General features: G+C 31.8%; 1 protein-coding gene across 1 annotated transcript in view; it reads right to left on the bottom strand.

Moving 5' to 3' along the window:
- LOC142337161 (uncharacterized) overlaps positions 1-21,942 on the bottom strand; it is a 55,953-nt gene that overhangs the window by 14,201 nt on the left and 19,810 nt on the right. The window contains exons 3-4 of the mRNA XM_075386269.1: positions 10,747-10,800; positions 4,456-4,525 (exon numbers count right to left, since the gene is read on the bottom strand). Of these exons, the coding sequence (XP_075242384.1) occupies positions 4,456-4,525; positions 10,747-10,800 (124 nt within the window). The remainder of the gene's footprint in view (positions 1-4,455; positions 4,526-10,746; positions 10,801-21,942) is intronic.

Below are 21,942 nucleotides of genomic sequence, written 5' to 3'. Positions count from 1 at the left end.
ACGTTGTCTCTTTTTCTGGATCAGCTCAAGTTTTGATTCGATCTTGTTTTCTTTTGTCCGTATCACGTACTCATTAGCTAATCTAATCTGAAGATCTCTTTTTGCAGGTATATTGGCCTCTTCATGGAATTTTTTGACACTGTACCAGCGGGGTTTCCTCATACAAATTCCTAGTGCTCTATTTTGAGTCAGATCTATGTTGTTGATAATTGAATTAGATTGATCAATCCAGCAAGCATTCGCATAGAGAAATAGAGGTCGGACGCATGATTTATACAAGGTCAGTATGTACTCTTCATCAATGTTGATCTGACTGAGCCGCCATAGTTGGTGGATTCTTTTGTTTAATCTTGCCACCAAACTTTTGCAGTGTTGGTTCCACTTTAGATGTGGGGTAAGGTTTACGCCAAAAAATTTGATTGAATTTGCGCCTTGAATTCTTTTACCTTTGATAAAAAAGGTCTAAGCTGGAAACTTTTTTGACGGAATTTTAGACAGCATAAAGTTTGTTTTGCCTGGATTTATTCTTATCTTCAGTTTTTCGCACCATTTGATCAATTTATCTAGTGAATACTGAAGTTTCTCTTGAATTATTCTACAGTAGCGCAACCTGTAGTAAAGGGCAAAATCATCAGCAAGTTGAAAAATTTGTGCCTGTATTTCAGGAATGCCGCTGACATAAACCAGGCAGAGTATTGGTGCAATGACGCTGCCCTGAGGTACTCCAGCTAGTGTTGATAATGTGCTACTTTTTGAGTTATTATTTTCACGAAGATGCTTCTCTGAGAGAGAAAAGAGTTAACCTATTTTATCAGAGGTTTATGCATACCAATTTGTAGCAATTTGTTTTGAAGTCCTAGTCTCCACACTGCATCAAACGCTTTTTCAATATCTAGACAGACAAATTCGACCATTTCGGACCATTGAAATGCTTCTGTTAGGTGCTGAGTAAGTTTGAGCAAATTATCAGTTGTGCAACGGTTCCTTCTATACGCACTTTGCATTTCACCGAAGACATTATTTTCTTCACAGTGCGCTAGGACAAAATTTTTTACTGTTATTTCACAAACTTTGCAATGCAATTGGTTAGGCTGATTGGTCGGTAACTTTCTGCATCTTTTTTGTTTTTGTTGGGCTTTGGTAACATTTTGACTTGTGATTCTTTCCATGTAGTTGGAACATAAGAATTGTTTATCGAGCTAGTTATCAGGAGACAAATAAATGCTTTGAGGCATTTAGGTAACCTTTTCAGGATGTTATAGCTGATTTTATTTGGTCCTGGACTTGATCTTCTTGTTTTGTTTAAAATTTCTTCATAATCGTCTACTTTCATAATGCAGTAGTTATTTGGTTCAGTATTTTCGTATTGGAGAAACATTTTTGTCTCAATTTTGACTTTCTTGAAGTGCTCATTTAGTTCCAGGTTTTTGTATGTATGATCTTTCATTGTATCCTGTAGAAGAGTTTTGAAGATTTCGCTTTTCTCAATGTCTGTTTTTCCTCTGAGTTTTTGTCCTCTGAGTTTTTTTATATGAGACTTCAACAGTTTGTTCAGTCTCACTTGGTTTTTTTTGAATCGCCACATAAGGTTTCTTTAACTGCTCACCAAAAGCTTTTGCTTCCCTTATTTTGAGCACTTGCGATCAATTTTGATTGCTTGATTTTTTCCAATCGTTTCATGGACCTCTTTTTTTCTCGTTGGAGGAAATTTATTTCCTTTTCTGGAATTTGTACGGTTCTCCGTTTGTTCTTTTCAGCTATATTCTTTTTTTCTTCTTTTCACGGATTAGTTTAGTAATTTCATGTCCAAAGGGAAATCTTTTTTGTTGGATATACGACTTCTGTAGCGAAAATTGAATGATCTGTACAATTAATTCATTTAGTTGATTTAGTTCTTCTGCTTTTGGATAGACTGGTGGGTATAGCACAGAGTTTTCGTATTCTTGTCTGACAATCTGGTTGAATTTTTTGAAGTTGATTTTTGCCTTCAATTCGAATTTGCTCTGAGTCATTATATTCAGGGTAGTAATGTCATTGGAAACATAAAAAGTGTCAAAAAATTTGAAGACTGATTGATCGGCGAAATGTAGATCAAGCATATTTCGACACTCTCCTTGATATGACTGATATGTGTGGTAACCGTTATTTAAAAGCTTGAATTTTCCAGTTTCAATAGTTTCGATTACTTTCTCACCATTATCAGTGTTATATGTGCAATTCAGCTCTTGATGTGGAGCGTTGAAATCTCCACAGATAAAAACGTTCGTCATTTCAGTTTCAAAAATTTCTGATAGATTCAAATCATGACCTGGTGAGTTTTAAAGTGCTATAACCCAGAGATGACCTATAACAGGTACTTCAAAGCATGCTTTTATTATTTCGAAAGTTTTTTCTCGCTTGTTTCTATCAATTTTTTTCTGGTTTAACTTCTATCATTGTCGTTCCCTTCTTTGCTAAAATGATTGAGCCATGTGACTTAGTTGCTCTCATTTCCGTAACTACGAATTAATCATCGGTCAGATTTTCTTTTTGCCAGCTCTTGACTTCATTCAGGCACACAATATCAATGTCTTTTTCCTTCAAAAACACGAGAAGTTCTAATATTTTGTTGGATAAGCCTCGGCAGTTCCATTGCAATATTTTTATTTTATCCATGTTGGCTGAATTGATGGCTATTTGTTGAAATTTGTTGCGTTGGAACATTAGTTAAATTTCTGCTAGCATTTTTGATGCTATCAAGAACTTTTTGACCTTCTATTTTATCACCGAATATTCTGCTTGCACTAGTAATGACAACATTGATGATATAACTGTAAGACATTGCATTGAAGGTTGAACGGATTTTGCTGAGTACTTCAGCAACCAGAACATTTATGTTTATTGCTGAGACAGTTGAGTTTATTTTTAGCATTTCGGTTTGTCTTTTTGCAACTGCTGAGTACTTGATATCTTGTTTTCTCTTTGTCGCTTCAACAACTGCGTTTTGATAGGAGGAGCATCCTTTGTACACAGATGCGTGCGATCCACCACAATTTGCACATTTGGCATTTTCCTTTGGTTCGGCGCATTGTTTTACTGTGTGCTGGCCTGAGCATCGCAGGCAACGCTGCTCGTTTTTACACTCAATGGCGGAGTGCCCATATTTCTGACACTTGAAGCATTGTTTAACATGTGGCGGCTCTTTGCTTGGTTCACATATGTAGATTAGCCAACCAATCTTTACACCGTGCTTTTGTGCTGCTAAAACATGATTTGTTGAATCGGTTATTACTCTGATAAGCTTTGTAGGTTTGCCACTTGCTCGGCTTATAATCCTTGACACTTTTACTACATTCATTCCATTATTGCTCAAGAGTTCCTCTTTTATTTCATTTTCTTGGATGCTGTGATGCACATTGACTATAAGGGCACAAAATAAAAGAGTTGGGCACAAAATAAAAGAGTAAGTCCAAACGAATGACAAATTTTTTGACATACTCTGAAGCTAGTTTATACATATAAATGCTCATTTATAAAAATAATTAATCAAGAAAAAATGCATATCACGTCATATTCGTTTTCTGAATACGTTTAAACCACAAAGTTATTCTTTTAGCGCACACAAAGAATCAAATGTGGAATGCAAATGCGATATAATAATTTAACAAGTCCTCTGACTACATTATACGAGAATTTGTGGCACCCGACAATGTATTATGTGTCATATATGACCTTGTATGAAATCCAAGAAATTTTTTTCAACTTCAATGGAAAATCAAAATTATACAGTTTTTAGTCTTTGAATTTTTTTGTATGATCCTTGTATGATTTCTAGGAAATCATATATGGTCCTTGTATGACTACCAAGAATTCATATAAATCATATATGACTTAGTATGATTACTAAGAATTATATACGACCTAGTACGAAATCAAAGAAAGTTGACCCGGGAACCATTACAAGGTAAGTTGGCTTCCATTCCGAGAGATATTTTTGCATAACTGACCGGTCAGACACGAATTTGTGAAGCTTACGAAATGATCTGCACAAACTCCAGTCTCCCCCGCTGATCGGAGACGCATGAATATAGGAGGGGGAAATCTGTACAGGGAGACAGGTTGGGAGGGGAGGGTTTCATTATATTCCTGCAACTTTTACGTGCCCCCCCCCCCTCCAATTGCCTTGAAAATGAGGTGTGCACAAACTAGTGCACACACGGCTGACTGTAAAAAAAACTAGCTAAGTGGACATCCAGTAATTATAATTCCCAGCATGGTGTTTTTCTCACCAATTTTATTAATGATCACATTTTTATAAATTTTGTTTATTTTATAAACACACTTCAGTGCCTATGAATTACACATCTATATCAAGAATGTTGATGTTATCAACTTTAAGTGACAGTCAATCAGTAATGCCACATATCTGATGAATGCACGCGAATCTATACATTTGAAAAATGTGGGATCACGTACCTTTTTCCCAGAAATAGTCCAGGTAGTAATCGTAATCCTGAATCAGAGCCTGCATCTGAAAGCCGGGTGTCTAAAACATATGCAGGCCCTTCCCAGTCTAAGTACAGGGGGTGGTGCACAACTATTGCTTACATTCTATTTAAATTTTAATACTTAAATAGACCCCATGAGCACGCCCTAGTCTAGCCCTGGACTAGTGGAAAAGACTACAGTGCTTTACCACGAGGTGATATTAAATTTCTTCTCCATTTCAGCTGGTCCAAAGTGGACTTTAGCTGAACTCAGAAAAGTTCAAATGCCCAAACAGCTGTCTAATGCTTATTAAGTAGACAACGATTACGGTCCTTCAAAGTTTCAACATTTAGAAACTTATAACTAAAAAAGGAATTCATGTAAATAAAAATGTTAAGTTTCAAATTTCTTCAATCAAAACTAAAGAGAAAAGACAAACCAAACTTGTTGCTCATCAAAATAGGATTATCAGCGCGCTATGTAAAGCAGTTCTAAGCAACCAAACAAACTGCCAATGTTGTCTAGTTGAGACAAGTAATTTCACTTCAAAATTAATGTTTGTTGACAAAATTCGGATGGTTTTCTTTGTTGTTGGATTGCCTGTTTCACAACTAGTTCAGTTTTTCTCTTAAATTATTGGACATCAATCCCCGTTTCTAGGTGTTATAGCGCTAAAAACACAAAAATGTGCAATATTGACAGTGAATGAGTTGACGCTTAGAAACACTAAAACATCAGATTTATGCTTGGAAATGCTAAACTTATCTAAAATAAGAGATAAATATAATAAATTAGTTCTCGAGTTTATTCCATTGCTTGCATTTATAAATTTACAAATAACAAAACATAACCCGAAAGGACATCAAAAGGTCGCTAGACCTGTCAAGTGATGCCTTTTAATTCTTCTCAAAGTCTACTTATTTGTTAATTCAAACCCTCTAAAATCATATTTTACCCTGGTAATACCACTTTCCAATCAAACTTAGAAACCCCTAAGAAAATGTTTAACAAGAATGCCCATTTTACAAAAAAAATGCAGCTCGCTTTATTCCTTACCAAAAAAGGTTAACAAAAAATCTATTATCTATAATAAATGAGTCTCTAAAACAATGTAAAAAGTTTGCTAAATCCTGTGCACTAAATGAGCATAATTTTTGAATAATACTTTCATCCATTTTAGTTAAAACATTATATAAGCGTCTTAATCTATTTATGAGTGACTTGTTTCTTTGCTTTGTTTGCAAATATTTTGTTTTGACTAGATGAGTTCTTTCATTTATTTGCATATTTTCTTCAATTAATTCAGGAAATGAGTTATTTAATAATTTGCTTGGATGTTCATGGCGGAGAATTCTTGACAGTAATTTTATCAGTTCATATATGTGTAACTCTTTAACAGAAAACAACTTGTGTTTACATCGCAGTTCGTCAATGCTTTGGAATCTCTTAGCTGAAAATAACAAACGAAAAATTCTGCTTTGCCGCCACTCTAATTTTTGAAGATCGCTTTTATTGGCCACTCCATACAACAAAACCCCGTACTGTAATACTGGTTGAACGTAAACTTTGTATAATCCGACTAGTATGTGTCTTTTGAAAAAAATTTTATACTGATAGATTGCCGCTGTTAATGAATTCATCCGACTAATTATTTTCTCAATGTGTGATTTGAAGCTCAGTTTACTATCTATGTATACACCCAAGTACTTAATGTGGTCGACAAATTCGATGCTGTAATCATGAATTTTTATTTCAGGTGTCTCATTAGTAGCACCAAAACTTATAGCCTTGCATTTATCTCCATCCAAACTGACACATTTTCTATTGTATCATTAATTCCATCATCCACCTTTCCGTAAATATTTGTATCATCAGCAAACATAGTTACATTACAGTTTGTACAAAAAGCAGGCAGATCGTTAACGTAAATCATGAACAGAAGTGGCCCTAAAACAGAACCCTGCGGTACACCGCAAAAAATGCTTTCAAAGGATGATTGCTGCTTGCTAACTGAAACACATTGTTGTCTGTTGGTCAAATATGAATTAAGAATGTCATAAATTTTCCCCCTCAAACCATACGCAAAACATTTTTGGAGCAAAATTTCATGACTCACAGTATCAAAAGCCTTCGATAAATCAATAAAATCTCCATAGTAACTTTCTTTCGAACACAAAGAAATCCTTATTGTTTCAACAACCTCCGACACAGCATCAATTGTGTTTTTCTTTGCCTGATATCCAAACTGAGCCTTGTTTATTACTGAGTATTTGGACAAAAAGGAAATGAGCCTTTTCTGTAGACATTTCTCAACAATTTTTGAAATAACTGGGAGCAGTGATATTGGTCTGTAGTTACCGAACTCGTTTTTGTTACCACTTTTGTACAGAGGTATAACATTGGCAATTTTCAGAGTTCTTGGGAAATGGCCCTCATCAAAGCAACGATTAAATAATTTTGCAAATGTTTCACACACGCTTGGATTGATGAACTTAATCAGTTGATTTGAGATGTTATGCAAATCAGAGGAAGCTTTTTTGGGCATTTGCTTGATGATGTCGAAAACTTCTTTGGCTGTGACGTTAGTTAAGAACATGGAATTTTCTAACTTTCTGACCCGGCTTAGATCTGACGGCAGACTACAACTTTCAGATAGTTTCTTTCCTATTTCAACAAAATATTTATTGATTTCATCAGCATTCAGATTGTTAATATTTTTTTTTTATTTTCGTTCCCTTAATATCGTCTATTATTGAAAACAAACTTTTATTTATATTAGCCTTTCCTTCAATTTTTTGTTCGTAAAATTCTATTTTTGCTTTTTTCGTTAGGTTTTTTAAATGATTACGCAGCTTATTATATTTTTCTCTATTTTCAGCAGACTGTTCGTTCTTCAATCTTTGGTAGGCTTCAAGCTTTTTAAGACTGAGATTTTTGATCTGGTTTTTCAACCAAGGCTTTTGAACCTGTTTGAATTTTTTGTTAGTGTACTTTTTGAACTGTTGCAAGGGTACATGACGATCCATCTCCTCGTTTATCACCCTCAATAAATCCGTAAAACTGAAATCTAAATCAGAAGATAGATATAGTTCACTTCTCGTTCCCAGTTTTTTTGCAATACTGTAATTTAAATCTAACCTGAGTTCCTTATTTTGAAGTTTTTTAGGGGCCTAAAAAGAAATTTTTCCTTTGATTTTTCAGGATCAACGCATGTTTCCTTGCAGCTCAATTCTACTCCTCTGTGGTCAGAGATCATTGTATCCTTCACATTTACTGAGGCTTCAAAATTCGCGAAAAAAACATCTATGCATGTTGCCGTACAAGAAGTGACTCTTGTCGGTTCTGATCTATTCTTTATTTGCAGTCCTGTACAAGAGAAAAAATTAAAAACCTTAGCAATTTTGTTCGTTTGTTCAATTACATTTAAGTTGAAATCGCCACAAAAAACTTGCAAACTCTCCGGTTTGAAAGTGAATTTATTAAGGTGCTCTTGACAAACGTTTATGTACTCATCTATACCATAATTCGGAGTTTTATAACCAACAGTTATCACTTTTTCATTTTGATATCCTAACAACGCAACTGTCAACAATTGTACGTGTTCATTGTTTGTTATTGCTTTAATTTGAAATTTGATGCCTTTCCGAATGAAAAATCCTACACCTCCACCTCTTTTTTCTCTATCACTCCTCAACAACTGGCCATATCCATTCAACTGGTAGGCATTTTGGAAAGTATACTGGTTGCACCAGGTTTTTGTTAATGCAATCACATCAGGTTTTGTTTTCTCTTGGTTTATAAATTGATCTAGCTCATTAAAATTTCTATGAATTGATCTTAAATTTTGAAGTAATATTCTAAAAGTCATATATGTCCAAGAAGTATTCTGACAAAATTGCAGCCATAAACCATTGTTTTTCTGTTTTTTCTGTCTTTTTTCGATTCAGTCTTTCCTGCTAACGCGGAATCGCAGTGCAGACCAGAAAAACTCAAGCATTTATTGAGAAAAAAAGAGTAAACTAGTTTAGAGGATTATAAGAGGAATTAAAAGAGACATTAAAAGAGACTGAAGCCGCGGAAATCGCAGTACTTCAGACTAAGTTGTATTCTGAGCCCAAGTTCTATTAGTGACACAACAAATTTTTAAAGTTCACTCAGCTTGCAACAGGTCGCGGAAATCGCAGTGCCTGATGCAAGTTTTTGTTTATGAAGAAGTAAAAAGAAAAACATATAAATAAAATAATTGATTACAATAATGCCTGAAGCCGCGGAAATCGCAGAACCTCATGCACTAAATTTTGAAAAAAGGAAAACCAAAAGCACGGAAAGATTAAACAGATAAAAATAAGCTAAATAAAAAACTAAGAAAGTTTAGTTAAAAATTAACTTTTAATTTTTTTTATCCTTGTTTCAACTTTGAGAAGTAAGTTTGGATGAAACTTGTATAACAAAACACAGATAATTTTGCACACATGAGTTGTGTCTTCAACACTTCAGACGTTAACAAAAATTTTTAATGAGTTATTCTCAGTTCAAACTTTTTCCAGCACTTTAATTGGCTTTTCCAATTTCGAAGATAGCTTTCTTTTGTTCGGGAGAGAATGATGCAAATAGCCGATCAGCACGTTCATCATCAGTCAATCGAAGTGGTCGCTTTGGTTTACGGAAACCATTTATTTGGTCTGGTCTACGATTCTGCTCTCGCACAATTGGATTTTTTACATTTTCCAATTCGGTAACATCATTTACTTTTACAAATTTTTTTCTCCTATCTCCTTGCTCACACAATACGGACACAGTGCAGTTATTAGTGCTTGTTATGAGTCCCTTGCCTTCTGCGAGTTTCTTGATATAAGCATCCATTGCAGGTAATCTTTCTCGTACGTAAATATTCTTTTGATTTATTTCGTTTTTTTGTCCTTTGAGATACCTTCGATTCGCATATATCTGGTTTTTATCACGAAAGTACAAAAACTTGACGATCACAGAAGCCATCAGACCTTTTTCTTCGGCTCGACCAGGTAGTATGTGACACGCTTTGATTTTACCCGGTTCCAGTTCGTAACGCAGAAATTTTTTAATGAAAAAAACAATCAGTTCCAGAAATGCATCATCATCAACGTTTGGGTCAAACGGTGGATTATCAATAATGATGGATTCCTTACTCGTGTATCTTTCTTGTTCCCGAACACGCATTTCTAACTCTGAGCAAAAATCCTTAATGTTTTTGAATTGCACACTAACCTCGCTCTGGGATTTTTTTTAATTCGCTAATAATGGTACTCACGACCTGCTTCGTACTCTCATCCTGGATAGTCTCCACTAATTGTAATAACTTGGCATCCATCCTGACAAAATAATCTGGAAATAAAGTAGTAATAAAGTCCGAAAAAGTATGATTTACTGTGTAAATTGAGATTAATTTTTTTGGAATGGCGCAATTCTGTAAGAATATAATGTCTAGGCCTTCATACGATTTCTAAATGTATATAAATAATAGCTGTTACAATCTTTAACTTTTTAATTTAGACGGAAAAGAAAAGGTTTGAATGTTTAAATCAGGAAATCTGCTTTAAAAGATCAATGAGAAATGGCTTTTTTTCGCTTTAAACGAGCAAAAGTTCAAGCAAGAAAGCTAAAAGAACAACCAACTGTTTGGCTCGATTTGAAATGCGTTTTTTCGACTAATGTTGAATAATTAAAAAAAAACTTTCCTTCAGTTTCATACCTAATTTTCTGGTGAATGCGTTAAACTTATGAACTTATAAATTATATGAAAAGACCTTAGCTGGAACTAAGCTGAACGTGTAATTAAAATCATAATTGCCGCCTGCTAGACTTCTAAAGCCTTCTAGTAAGGCAAGGATTAAACTAGGGCGTGCTAATTATCAAATATAATTTGGAAAACACCGGAGTTCAATTAAATAAGAACGATAAGTACAAATACTACTGTTCTACTAAAAAAAAATACTGTCATTGGCAGCCAAGGGTACTCATGTGTGTTCGCACGTTAGGCTCCTATTTAATGCAAAAATGTCAATGAAATGTAAAAATGCGCGTAAAGTTTTATGGAAATAACTGAAAATTGTTCTGGATCTCCTGCCTTTTGGAAACAGTGGTTAAGAAACTCCAAAACGTCATTAATTTCCATGACCCCCCCTCCACGCGCACGTTCAATCTCTTACATAGGAGCGTGCACTATAGCAAGTCACAATTTGAGGGTTTGGTCAGAACTGATCCATATATCTGGTAAGAAAAGGGAAAGATTGTATTTTTAACCGTGGTCACATTTGTTGTACTAATGAGGAAACCATCTTGAGTTGATGTTGTCGGCTAAAACAGATCATTGAAATCACAGCACCAAATTATATTTGAATTCCATTTAAACGGATTCCATATAAAAACATAGACAAGGAGGATCGGTATATAATGTGCCTTGAGCACTTATTATTCTGATCCCAACCCTGTCCGCAAACATCAGCTGCTCTTTTCTCCTGAAACCCAGGGGTTGACCCTTGAGACAAAATGGTCATATACTCCTTGTCTTTGTCCGTTTATTGGAAACCGTGAAAACTAGATTTGGTTCTTAAAATATTCGTTTTTAACTTAGTGGAAAACAAACACCTGTACTTCAGTAAATGGAGGGGGTCAGTACACACAATGCTGAACACAAAACAAAGTTTTGACATGGCCTTTCATCTAACAATCCAGATATATTATAACCCAGTTTTTTACAGATTGCGGTAATCAGATCAGGAAGCATGAACAAATTGAAACTCAAAAATTTATCTGATATATATTTATCTAACAGTAGTGGATAAAACAAGGCTTCCAGCCACCAGCCAACTTGGTGCATTTTCCCTCGTAAAAACTCGGGAAATGGACCAAGCCGTCTGCTAACTGGAAGCCTTGTTTTATCCACTACTCTATAATGAAAATCGGCCAAATATAAGCCAAACCCTCATGTTTACGCATACCATGAAAATAAAAAATTAGCCAAAAATAAGCCAAACCCGCATACTCTCCCCACTCAGAGTATGCTGCGAATAGTCTCCCTACTCAGAATAAAGCGCAAGCATGCGGATATGCGCCTATCACTTAAATTTTTCGAGAGTTTTATTATAATTATACTTTTGGCTTACAATTTAAAATAAGACTATAGAAAAGGCTAGTGATAAGGCTAGAGATAAGTCTTGAGAAAAGGGTTGAGATAAGGCTTGAGATAAGGTTAAAGATAAGGCTAGAGATAAGGCTTGAGAAAAAGCTAGAGATAAGACTTGAAATGAGGCTAGAGATAAGACTTGAAGTAAGGCTAGAGATAAGGCTACAGATATTATTAATAATTATAAAAAAAAATCAACAATCTACTCTTCTAATAATTTATCTATATCTATACCTTTGGCTTTTAATTTACAATAAATTAGATAATATTTATAATACTCTGATTCTTTCATTAATGCCAGATTTATATACTTATGAGAATTTTTTATATGGCTCCTTAACCCGCTAAAGATAAAAGTATAAGTGCAATACTCACACTTAACCTTAGTTGGATTGCATTCTTTACATATTGCTTTCTTTTTATCAAAACATGTTATTTGTTTTATAACTCTACATCTATTACAATTTTTTTTTTGTTATATCACACTCTATATGAGGACTCTCGCCATTGGCCCACAATTGCTTTGCATACTAGAATTAGAATTAGAATTAGAATTAGAATTAGAATCAGAAGTAGAATTAGAATCGGAATTAGAATTAGAGCTAAAGATAGAGCTAAAGTTAGAGCTAGAGCTAGAGCTAGAACACTTCGAAGCAGTACCTTTTATCTTAGAAGAAATTTCTTCCACACAATTACCTCTCATTGTTTGATTTCCACATGTACACTTACTAACTTTATCTTTATGTTCTATTTTATAATGAAAAAGCAAATTGGGCGGGGTGCCATATCCATAATTACAATCTAACATTTCATATGCATTACTTAAAAGGAATTAAAAATTTAAATTTGTAATCAATTATAACTAGCCATAATTCCGATTAAACTTCTAGCATGATCATTAGAGAAGGCAAACATAGCTAATGATTCCTTACCTAACTTATTAAGAGTATTATGTCTATATCTTTTATCTACAATCTTTTCATTACTCAATTCAGTTTCATCACTAATAAATTTTATAATTTCATCTCTAAATTTTTGATTATTTTTATATAGAAAATTTAAATGATCTCTACCCTTTTTGTTTAGAGCTTCAGTCTCTTCAACTATGTATTCATATTCATCTAGTTGGATTGATTTACTATCTTGTTCACACTCTTGATATGGAGGTGGTGACCCTTCTTCCCCCAAATCACAAGTTCAATAATGGACCCGTTCTATTTATCATATGACTCGCATGTTCTGCCACGTGTGCGGCAGTTCATACTGTTGGATTGGTTTTGACAAAATTATATATCATAAGGAAAGAAGCTATAACCCCACTCACAGTCGATAATGTACTCATACCACTAGCTTTAACCGTTTCTTTATTTAGAACATCATTCTGGATTTTAATATCTCTTGGAGCAAGAAGTTTAATAGATTAGAATATATAGTTATCTTTATTAATAGTATTTCTATCTGTAGCATTAATCATTAGTGGTTTCATCTATGCTATAAGTTTATCTATCTCTTTTCTATCTAGTTCATTTTTTAATCTAAGAGCTTTGAAGTCAATAAAACCAATTCTCGAGTCATATATCTTAGTCCTATTTTTATCAACAATAATAAAAGTATGCTCTTTAACATTATACTTAATCATACCATAACGAAGTCCATCGGCCATTCCATTTGTACAATTATAATAGGAACTATTTAATTCACTAATTATATCATGGAATTTATGATCACACTTAAATGTTGTATTAAAATTTTGAAATAGATCTGGTCCATTATATGTTGTTATATAAAGAGTATCACAATTCATTCTGGACATTTTATCTATCTGAGCTGGTTTATGGCACATTACAATCATTTGAATATTACTATGTCTTCCTTCTGTAAAATAATGTTTCATATTGTGACTAAACTCACTACCCATATCATATTGTGACTAAACTCACTACCCATATCATCAAGAACAATTATATTATTTTGGAATTTGTCTATACTTTTAATTGTAATCATATTCATATCACCCATTTCAAATCCAACATAAGGAAAACCCGTCGCGGGATTAATCCAATCCTTTTCACTTTTACATGCTATTATTATAGGTCTTTGACCATCAGCGAAGCAGGTTCCCTGATGCTCTGCCATGGACCTCTGATCCCGCTCTTGTTCCTGATCTTGATCAGGCTTCACCGATGAATTGTCATTTATGTATAACTTTAAATATTGTCTAACGAAATAAGTCTTCCCCGTACCAGTACCACCATGAACAATATTATATAATGGAAACTTTTCAAATTCAACAATAGCTAATCTTTTAATCATAAACCCATCAAAGTTTTCTTCTAGTTTTTTTATATTTACTTGGTATTGAATTATATACTATCCAACAAAACATAATTACGAAAATAAATATTATAATTGCGAAACCCGTCTCCATTTTTTATCATATAAAAAATGATTATCCAAAGTTTTGAAGAATTCAAAATAGAATTTGGTATTGATAATGAACCAATGAGAAAAATCAGAATAAAAGATATAGGTAAAGATATAAGTCTAACCCCAATATAAATAATAATGAGAGATGAGAAACCGGATAACATTAATGACAACAACTTCAATATTATTGTTAATTTACATCCAACTGATGGCACTCACTGGGTTTTAGTTATAAGAAGGGGAGGTGGAAAAGTTTAATAATTTGACAGTTTTGTTGTTGAGACCCCACCAATATTCTTAGAAGAATATGTTGATCTGGGTTCTAATAAAAAAATACAAGAATATGATGAATCTTATTGTGCGGTTTATTGTTTATATATGATCCATCTTATTGATAGAAGATTTACAATAGGGGGTGCTTCGGATTTTCTAGTTAATCAATATAAATGTCCGAAGATGTATGATAAGTGTTTTCGCTTTAAATGTAAAGTTGAAGTTAATGTTTGCTTTAATGATTATGATAATGTTAATGATAATGTTAATGATAATGTTAATGATACTGTTAATGGTAATGTTAATGATAATTTTAATGATAAGGTTAATGATAATGTTAATGATAATGTTAATGATAATGTTAATGATAATGTTAATGATAATGTTAATGATAATGTTAGTGATAATGTTAAAGATAATGATGATGATGACGAATAAATTAGTATATTTAGTGAACGGACTCCGTCCGTGGCACGCCAAAGGAGTTCTCCAACCAAAAAAAGAGATAAGCCTTGTTCACAATGTGTCAAACCAAAGGGGAAATCCTTTCCACCAGTAAATAGTAAAGGGAATTCATTGATCAAAGTTAATAGAAGCCTACAATCATGGATAACTGATAGTAATATAACAGTCTATGCCCCATTCCCAGAAAACCTTAGATGCATAATAGCGGGCCCTAGTGAATGTGGTAAGACAGTCTTATTAAAAATTTATTTATACCCTGCATACATATTGATAGATTATATATCATTGGTCCTACTGGTGATTATTATAATGATTTAGAATATAAAGATATCATATTTATTAGGGATGTAAAAGAATTACCTCAGCCTGGTGAAATACCAAAATATATTAAGAATCTCATGATATTTGATGACGTTATAGCTAAGGAACCAGTTATTAATGCATACTTCTGTAGAGCTAGTCATGAAAATTGTGATATGATATATCTTAAACAAAACATATTCTCAGCAGATAGACAGAATGTCAGAGAGAAATGTAATCTATTTATTTTCTTTGAACAAACAGGCAAAGCCATCACTGCTATATATTATGATCACCTTAGGGGATCTCAACTTAGTTATAATGATTTTACTAATATATGTGAAAAGGTATGGTCCAGGCCTTATAATTATATTGTCATTGATACATCTAAAAATAGATATGATTGTGGTAAACTAAAAATTAATTGGGTTGGGACCAAAAGATACAAAGAAACTCATGATATTTGATGATCTTAGAGCTAAGGAACTAGTTGTTAATGCATACTTCTGTAGAGCTAGACATGAAAATTGTGATATGATATATCTTAAACAAAACATATTCTCAGCAGATAGACAGAATGTTAGAGAGAACTGTAATCTATTTATTTTCTTTGAACAAACAGGCAAAGCCATCACTCACTGCTATATATTATGATCACCTTACTGGGTCACGACTTAGTTATAATAATTTTACTAATATATGTGAAAAGGTATGGTCCAGGCCTTATAATTATATTGTCATTGCTAAATCTAAAGATAGATATGATTGTGGTAAGCTAAGAATTAATTGGGATTGGAGAGTTTTATAGTTAATTATAAGTATAATTTTGAGTATAAGTCTAAGTCTAAGTCTAAGCATAAGTCTAAGTGTAAATCTAAGTATAATTCTAAGTCTAAGTCTAAGTTTAATTATGAGTACAAGTGTAAGTATAATTCCATGTATAAGTATAAGGCTATAACTAAATCAAATGGGCCTTTAGTCATCTAGTTAAACTAGATCTGCGAAGCAGCTTCACTGATGGGGCTTTGGCCAGCTGACTGCGTCAAATGCAAAGTAAAACTCAACACATCACCATTAATGCCCATAGGTTTTCCATGTTCATCTTCAATTTGAAATTCAATATATTCTATTCTATCTATTGTTACATTTTGATATAAGATAATATTCGGTATAATATTTATCAAGTAACCTGGTGGTTCTGTTAGAGTATAAGTATATAGTATGTCTGTGTTATTGCCATCTTCAACACTAGATATAACATTACAGTGAATGTTAATAGTACTAAAACCCAAAACATCAATAATCTTTTGAGATGTATATTTACCTTGTTCATATATTATTTTTCTAAAGCCTAGTAATGGGGAATTGGAGTTTTCTATGTCAAAGTTAATCGCACCTTGTTTTATTTCCATTAAACATTTCATTGTATTCTTATGGGGTTCTATTATAATATTACCATTAGTTTCTTCTTTTATTAATTCTGCTATTTCGATTAATTCATATGCACCTGGTATAACAGCTAACATACGGGTATCTGACCATGTTTCACCTTGGTTATAATAAAAGAATTGATTATTCCTTCTATTCACTTTGAACGCTGAGTTATAAACTGATAATCTAATTAAATTTATTTTTGTTGTTTTAAGTATAGGTTAATTAAAGTTAAACTCTTCTGTTGGTTTTATTGTTCTAAGGTTAAGTGTATGCTCTGCTTTAGTTTTAGTTAAAGCATCATGTATATTTTGTAGTTCCCTTAAGGTTAAGTTGCCAGTCATTTTTTGTATTTAAATAATATTAAATTGTTTTTGTGAGTATAATTATAGTTAGAGTTATGGATATATTTATAGTTACAGTTATGGTTATAATTATGCTTACAGCTATAGTTAAATTTAAATTTTTGGTTTAAAAAAAGGACTATAATTTGGATACAGCTTATGGGTATAATAATGATATACACAAAAGTAAGACTATAAAATATAAACCAAATAATCTGGCAACAATGAATACAATCAATGCTAACATTAATATCATTCTCAACAGAGAAGAGAACCAATTAAATATACATGATTCATATCTAGAGACAGAATTTGTTGTATGAAATGATGCTGGTGGCGTATTTGCTAATGATGCTAATATCAGACTAGTTAATTATGCTATGATGGCTTTATTTAGTTCAATTAAGCTTGAAACTGGTGGTGGTAGGACAATTGAATATATATATATATATATATATATATATATATGTATATATATATATATATATATATATATATATATATATATATATATATATATATCATTGCCATCCTAATCTATTAATGTATAATCTATTAACTAGTACGAATGATACATATGGGAAAGGTTTTGTTAGAAATTAAGGTAATAGGGATATTCAACTCAAAGGTGTTCATGCTGCTGCAGAAAGAGGTCATATGTATATGTTGGTTAAGATGAGTGATCTATTTGGTTTTGAAAATGACTTAGAAAAGATTATATATGGGTTAGGATTTAAACTAATTTTAAAAATAAACAATAATGATAGAGCTTTATTTAGAGTTGGTGCTGGTGCTGGTGCTGTAGCTAATGATGGTAAAATAGAAATGAGAGATATATCATGTTGTGTACCTAGTATTGATCCTAGTAATGATAAAAGAATTATTGTACAGAAAGGAATAAAAAAAAAGAATAATATTGATTTTAGTTTCTATGAAAGGAAAATATTTTACAAGAATGTACCTAATGCTACTAACTTCTTATTTGATCTTGGTATGGAAAGTGGTATGGAAAGACCCCAATACATAATAATTGGTTTTGAACTCATGATGCAAGTACATTTCATATAATGAATGTTACTGAATGTTATTGTAAGATTAATAGTGAATTTTATCCTTAGAGTAGAATGAATATAATTTATGGCGCTAATAATTATAAACATGCTTCTGAAGAGATTGGTAATTTTAATAAAGATTATAATGGCTTACCTCAAAATATTAAACCATTCATAAATCATAGAACATTCAAAAGTAGTTATAGAATATATGTATTTGATACTAGATATCAAATTGATCTAAATACTAGATATCTAAATGATCAAAATCATATAGGTCCACAACCAATACAAATTAATTTTAAATTTAGTGCAGCAGTTACAGATGTTATATGTCATGCATTAGTATTAACTAGAAAGGTTATTAGTGTTAATAGTGATGGTAATAAGATGGTTGATATAATCTCGTATTTGTAGTTATAGTCAATGTTATAGCTAATATTAATAATATGGTTATAGTTATAGCCAATGTTATGATATAGTCGATGTTATGTTTTAGTCAATGTTATCTGCGAAGCAGTTACTGATAGACAATGTCATAGTCAATGTCTTAGTCAATGTTTTAGACAATACTCTAGTCACGTCTCTAGTTGATATCTTAGTCATTTTCTTAATCAAACTATTTCCTACTAGTCTTAACAAAACCTTTAGCTTAAATAGTATCTAGTTTCTTTTTATTCTCTAGAGATAGACCTCTTGCTTCAAGTTTTGTCTTGGGCTTTGGTTTAGTGTTAGCCTTAGGTAGTGGCTTGGGTTTAGGCTTAGTCTTAGACTTAGGTAGTGGCTTAACAACAAAGGGATTACTTTTTATCTTCCATTATTTTTTATTTATAAATTTGAGTAGCTTTAATAAGTTTAAAACTAATTCTTAATGTGTTGGTGGTAGGCATTATAGTGGTACTAATAATATAAGAGGGGTTGTCTCAGCTAAAGGAACTAAGATGTTAACGGGTAATTGTACTAAATGTAAAAAGAATAAATCAATGACTGTCAGTGATGCAACAAAAGAAGCAGAAGGATTGAAAGATTTCTTTAAAAGTGTTGGTAAAGCAACAGTTAACTTTGGAAAGAAAATTGCTAATAACCCAGTAAGGGTTTTAGAGAGTGCAAGTAAAATAGGAAGTGCAGCTGCAAGTAGAAACCATAAAGCAGCTCTAGCAGCCACACCCGATTTAATTAAATTTGCAACTACTGGTGAAGTTATAAGAGTAGTACAGAAATGTAGATGGTTATATTTAGGTACTAAGAAGAGTTTAATTATATTAGAGTTTAAATACATCTATGATTATAGCTATGAGTATCGCTATGATTACAACTAAGATTATATCTATGATTATAGCTATATACCTTTAATGGTAAATATTAATACTAATATTATTAATGCTAAACATACTATTATAACTAAACACTAACAATTTCAGCTTAAAAAAAACTCAGTTTGTTTTTCTTTTTCTTCTTATATTCTTCAAAAATCTTAACTAATTCATTATACTAATCATTATCTCTTTTATTATCATTCATTGATTTAGTATATAGTTTATTAAACTTATCACTTAACTGTTTACTGAAAGTATACTTTTGTGAATACTTTATAATTTTATTTCTTATTTTAGTATTAATTGTTTTTGATAATGAACCACAAACAGCTGCTGTAGAAAAAGTTGTTGGTATATATTAGGGTAATCCGATTCCCGTAAATGCAACTGATGATGTAGTTGCAGTTGTTGCTATAGATGATAAAAGTATTTCTGTTATCTCAGCAATGTTAATATAATTCTTATATTATTACTTCTTATAACTTCTTATTATAGTTACTAGTTTCACTTTCATACTAATTTCTAATATCTTTTATAATGTTCATGTTGTTATCAAATTTTTTATTGTCTAGGGTTTAATTGTTTAGGTATTGATCTGAGAAGGAGGTGATATTGGGATAAAGTAAAGGTGCACGGGGTTTAGTTTCTTCCATTTTAATTAACTGAAATATTTCATGGTCATAGTCATTGTTATAGTCATAGCCATATTCATTGTCATAGTCATAGTCATAGTCTTAATCTTAGTCATTGCCATTGTCATAGTGTTAGTTTTAGTCATAGTCATAACTATATAGTAAAATAACTCTCAATATCTTTTATTATATCTTCTTGTTTAAAATCATAATGCATCTCTAGTCTTGCTTGTTCTTTGTTGTCTACTAGCTTACTTTCTAGTAATATAGATATTATATATTGTACTATTGTCCTTTTATTCTTTGTAAGTGCTTCATCAACAACAGAAATAGTCTTTTTATTATCTTTAAATTCTTTTAGACCCGAAGTGAACATATCATCTAGTTGTATGTTAGTGATATTCTGATTAAACTTATTATTATCTACCACTAGTTTTAATTGATTATATTTAGAGATTGTATCACTAGCAACTTTATTACAAAAGTTAACAGTGTTTGTAACTTCATTTGCTGATTTAATAAACTCATTAATTAGGTCTTCTTTAACTTTTATTTTGTTTAATTGTAATGTTTTAGTTGCAACTTTATCAAAGTCACCCTTTCTTAGTTCAGTTATATTTCTACTTAAAATTTCTATTTTATTAGAAGAGGATAACAAGTTATTGTCACAATACTCTTTAATAACAACATCTTTTTCATCTATGGGTGGGTGTACATTTGTAATTTTATAGGTATCTTTCTTGTCAATGTTATCGTTATCTTCTAAGAATAATTGATGAGCCTTACTTGGTGTTAAATTGTTTGTTGATGCCCCCTGATTTTTCGTTTGGTTAAAGCTATTTCTTGTCATCTTTGAATTTGTATACATATAATTAGCATTTTAATTAGTCTTATAATTAGACTTAGTCATATAATTAGACTTATACATAGACTTAGACTTAGTTACTATAATTAGACTTAAGACCTAAGGTAAATATTTAATGATTCCAAAACCTTATTATTAGATTCAAAATCTTTCTCGGATTTTAAAAATTCTTGTTCATTGTATTTACCTTCAATTATCTCTCCATTCTTATCTTCTATCTTATATGTTGGTGGTTGTGTTTTTAGAACTTCTTTAACTTTAAACAATTCTGTATTCCAATTAGAAGTGTAACCTTTGGAGAAAATGTTACGTTTGTCAGCATTTCTAACATAGTCACCGACTTTAAGTTTGGGTTTAATATTCTTAAAACTAAAAGTGTATTTAATTTTATCAAGATTATTAGAAGCATTAAAAGGTGTCATATTAATAGTAGAGTGAATGTTTTTGTTATAACTCATTACTGCATCATTGAATATATTTACCCAATTACCATCACCATTAATGAACATTGGTTTATTAAGAATGAGTAATAAAGTTCTTTTAAATCTCTATATAAACACAGCCTTTAAATCACTATAAGTAGAATATAGTTCTGTCTCATATTCTTTGAGCAAAGATTTAAACGTTTTATTGTAAAACTCGCTACCTCTATCTACCCATAACTTTTCTGGTTTTCTACTTTCAGAGCCACCCTGTGGATCTTCTGATAACATTATTTTAAAGCCATTAGTTAAAGATAAACCAGATTTATTCTTCAATAGAATAGCCCATGCATATTTTGTGAATATATATATAACAGTTAATATAAACTTATAATTGTTTTTGTATTTAATTAGAGATGATTTGTCTATCAAATCAGCTGACCATGTTTCATCTTTATATAATGGTATTTTTCTTTCTCCTCTAAACTTTGTGATTTGAGGACTGAATACTTCTTTAGCTAATAGTTGTCGTTTTTCCACCATTATTTATTTACCATAATTAAAAATAAAATTATCTAGTTGTACTTTATTAATAATATTCATAGAAAATAATTGTTTAGATATATTTAAAATTTCATCATATAGTCCAAAATGACCAGCTTTTGTTTCTAGTATTAGTAATTCTACTCTTTCTACTAATTTTTTGGGTTAGGGTTGCTATTTAAACCCCTGCCAAATGCATCATCTTTTACCCCCATTATACGTTTCTTTGTTCTATATCTAGCG

This window comes from Convolutriloba macropyga, chromosome 3 (genome assembly GCF_964194025.1).
Source record: "Convolutriloba macropyga chromosome 3, txConMacr16.3, whole genome shotgun sequence".
Taxonomy (NCBI): domain Eukaryota; kingdom Metazoa; phylum Xenacoelomorpha; order Acoela; family Convolutidae; genus Convolutriloba; species Convolutriloba macropyga.
Note: the sequence above shows the minus strand (reverse complement) of the source record. Positions and strands in the feature narration are given on the sequence as shown.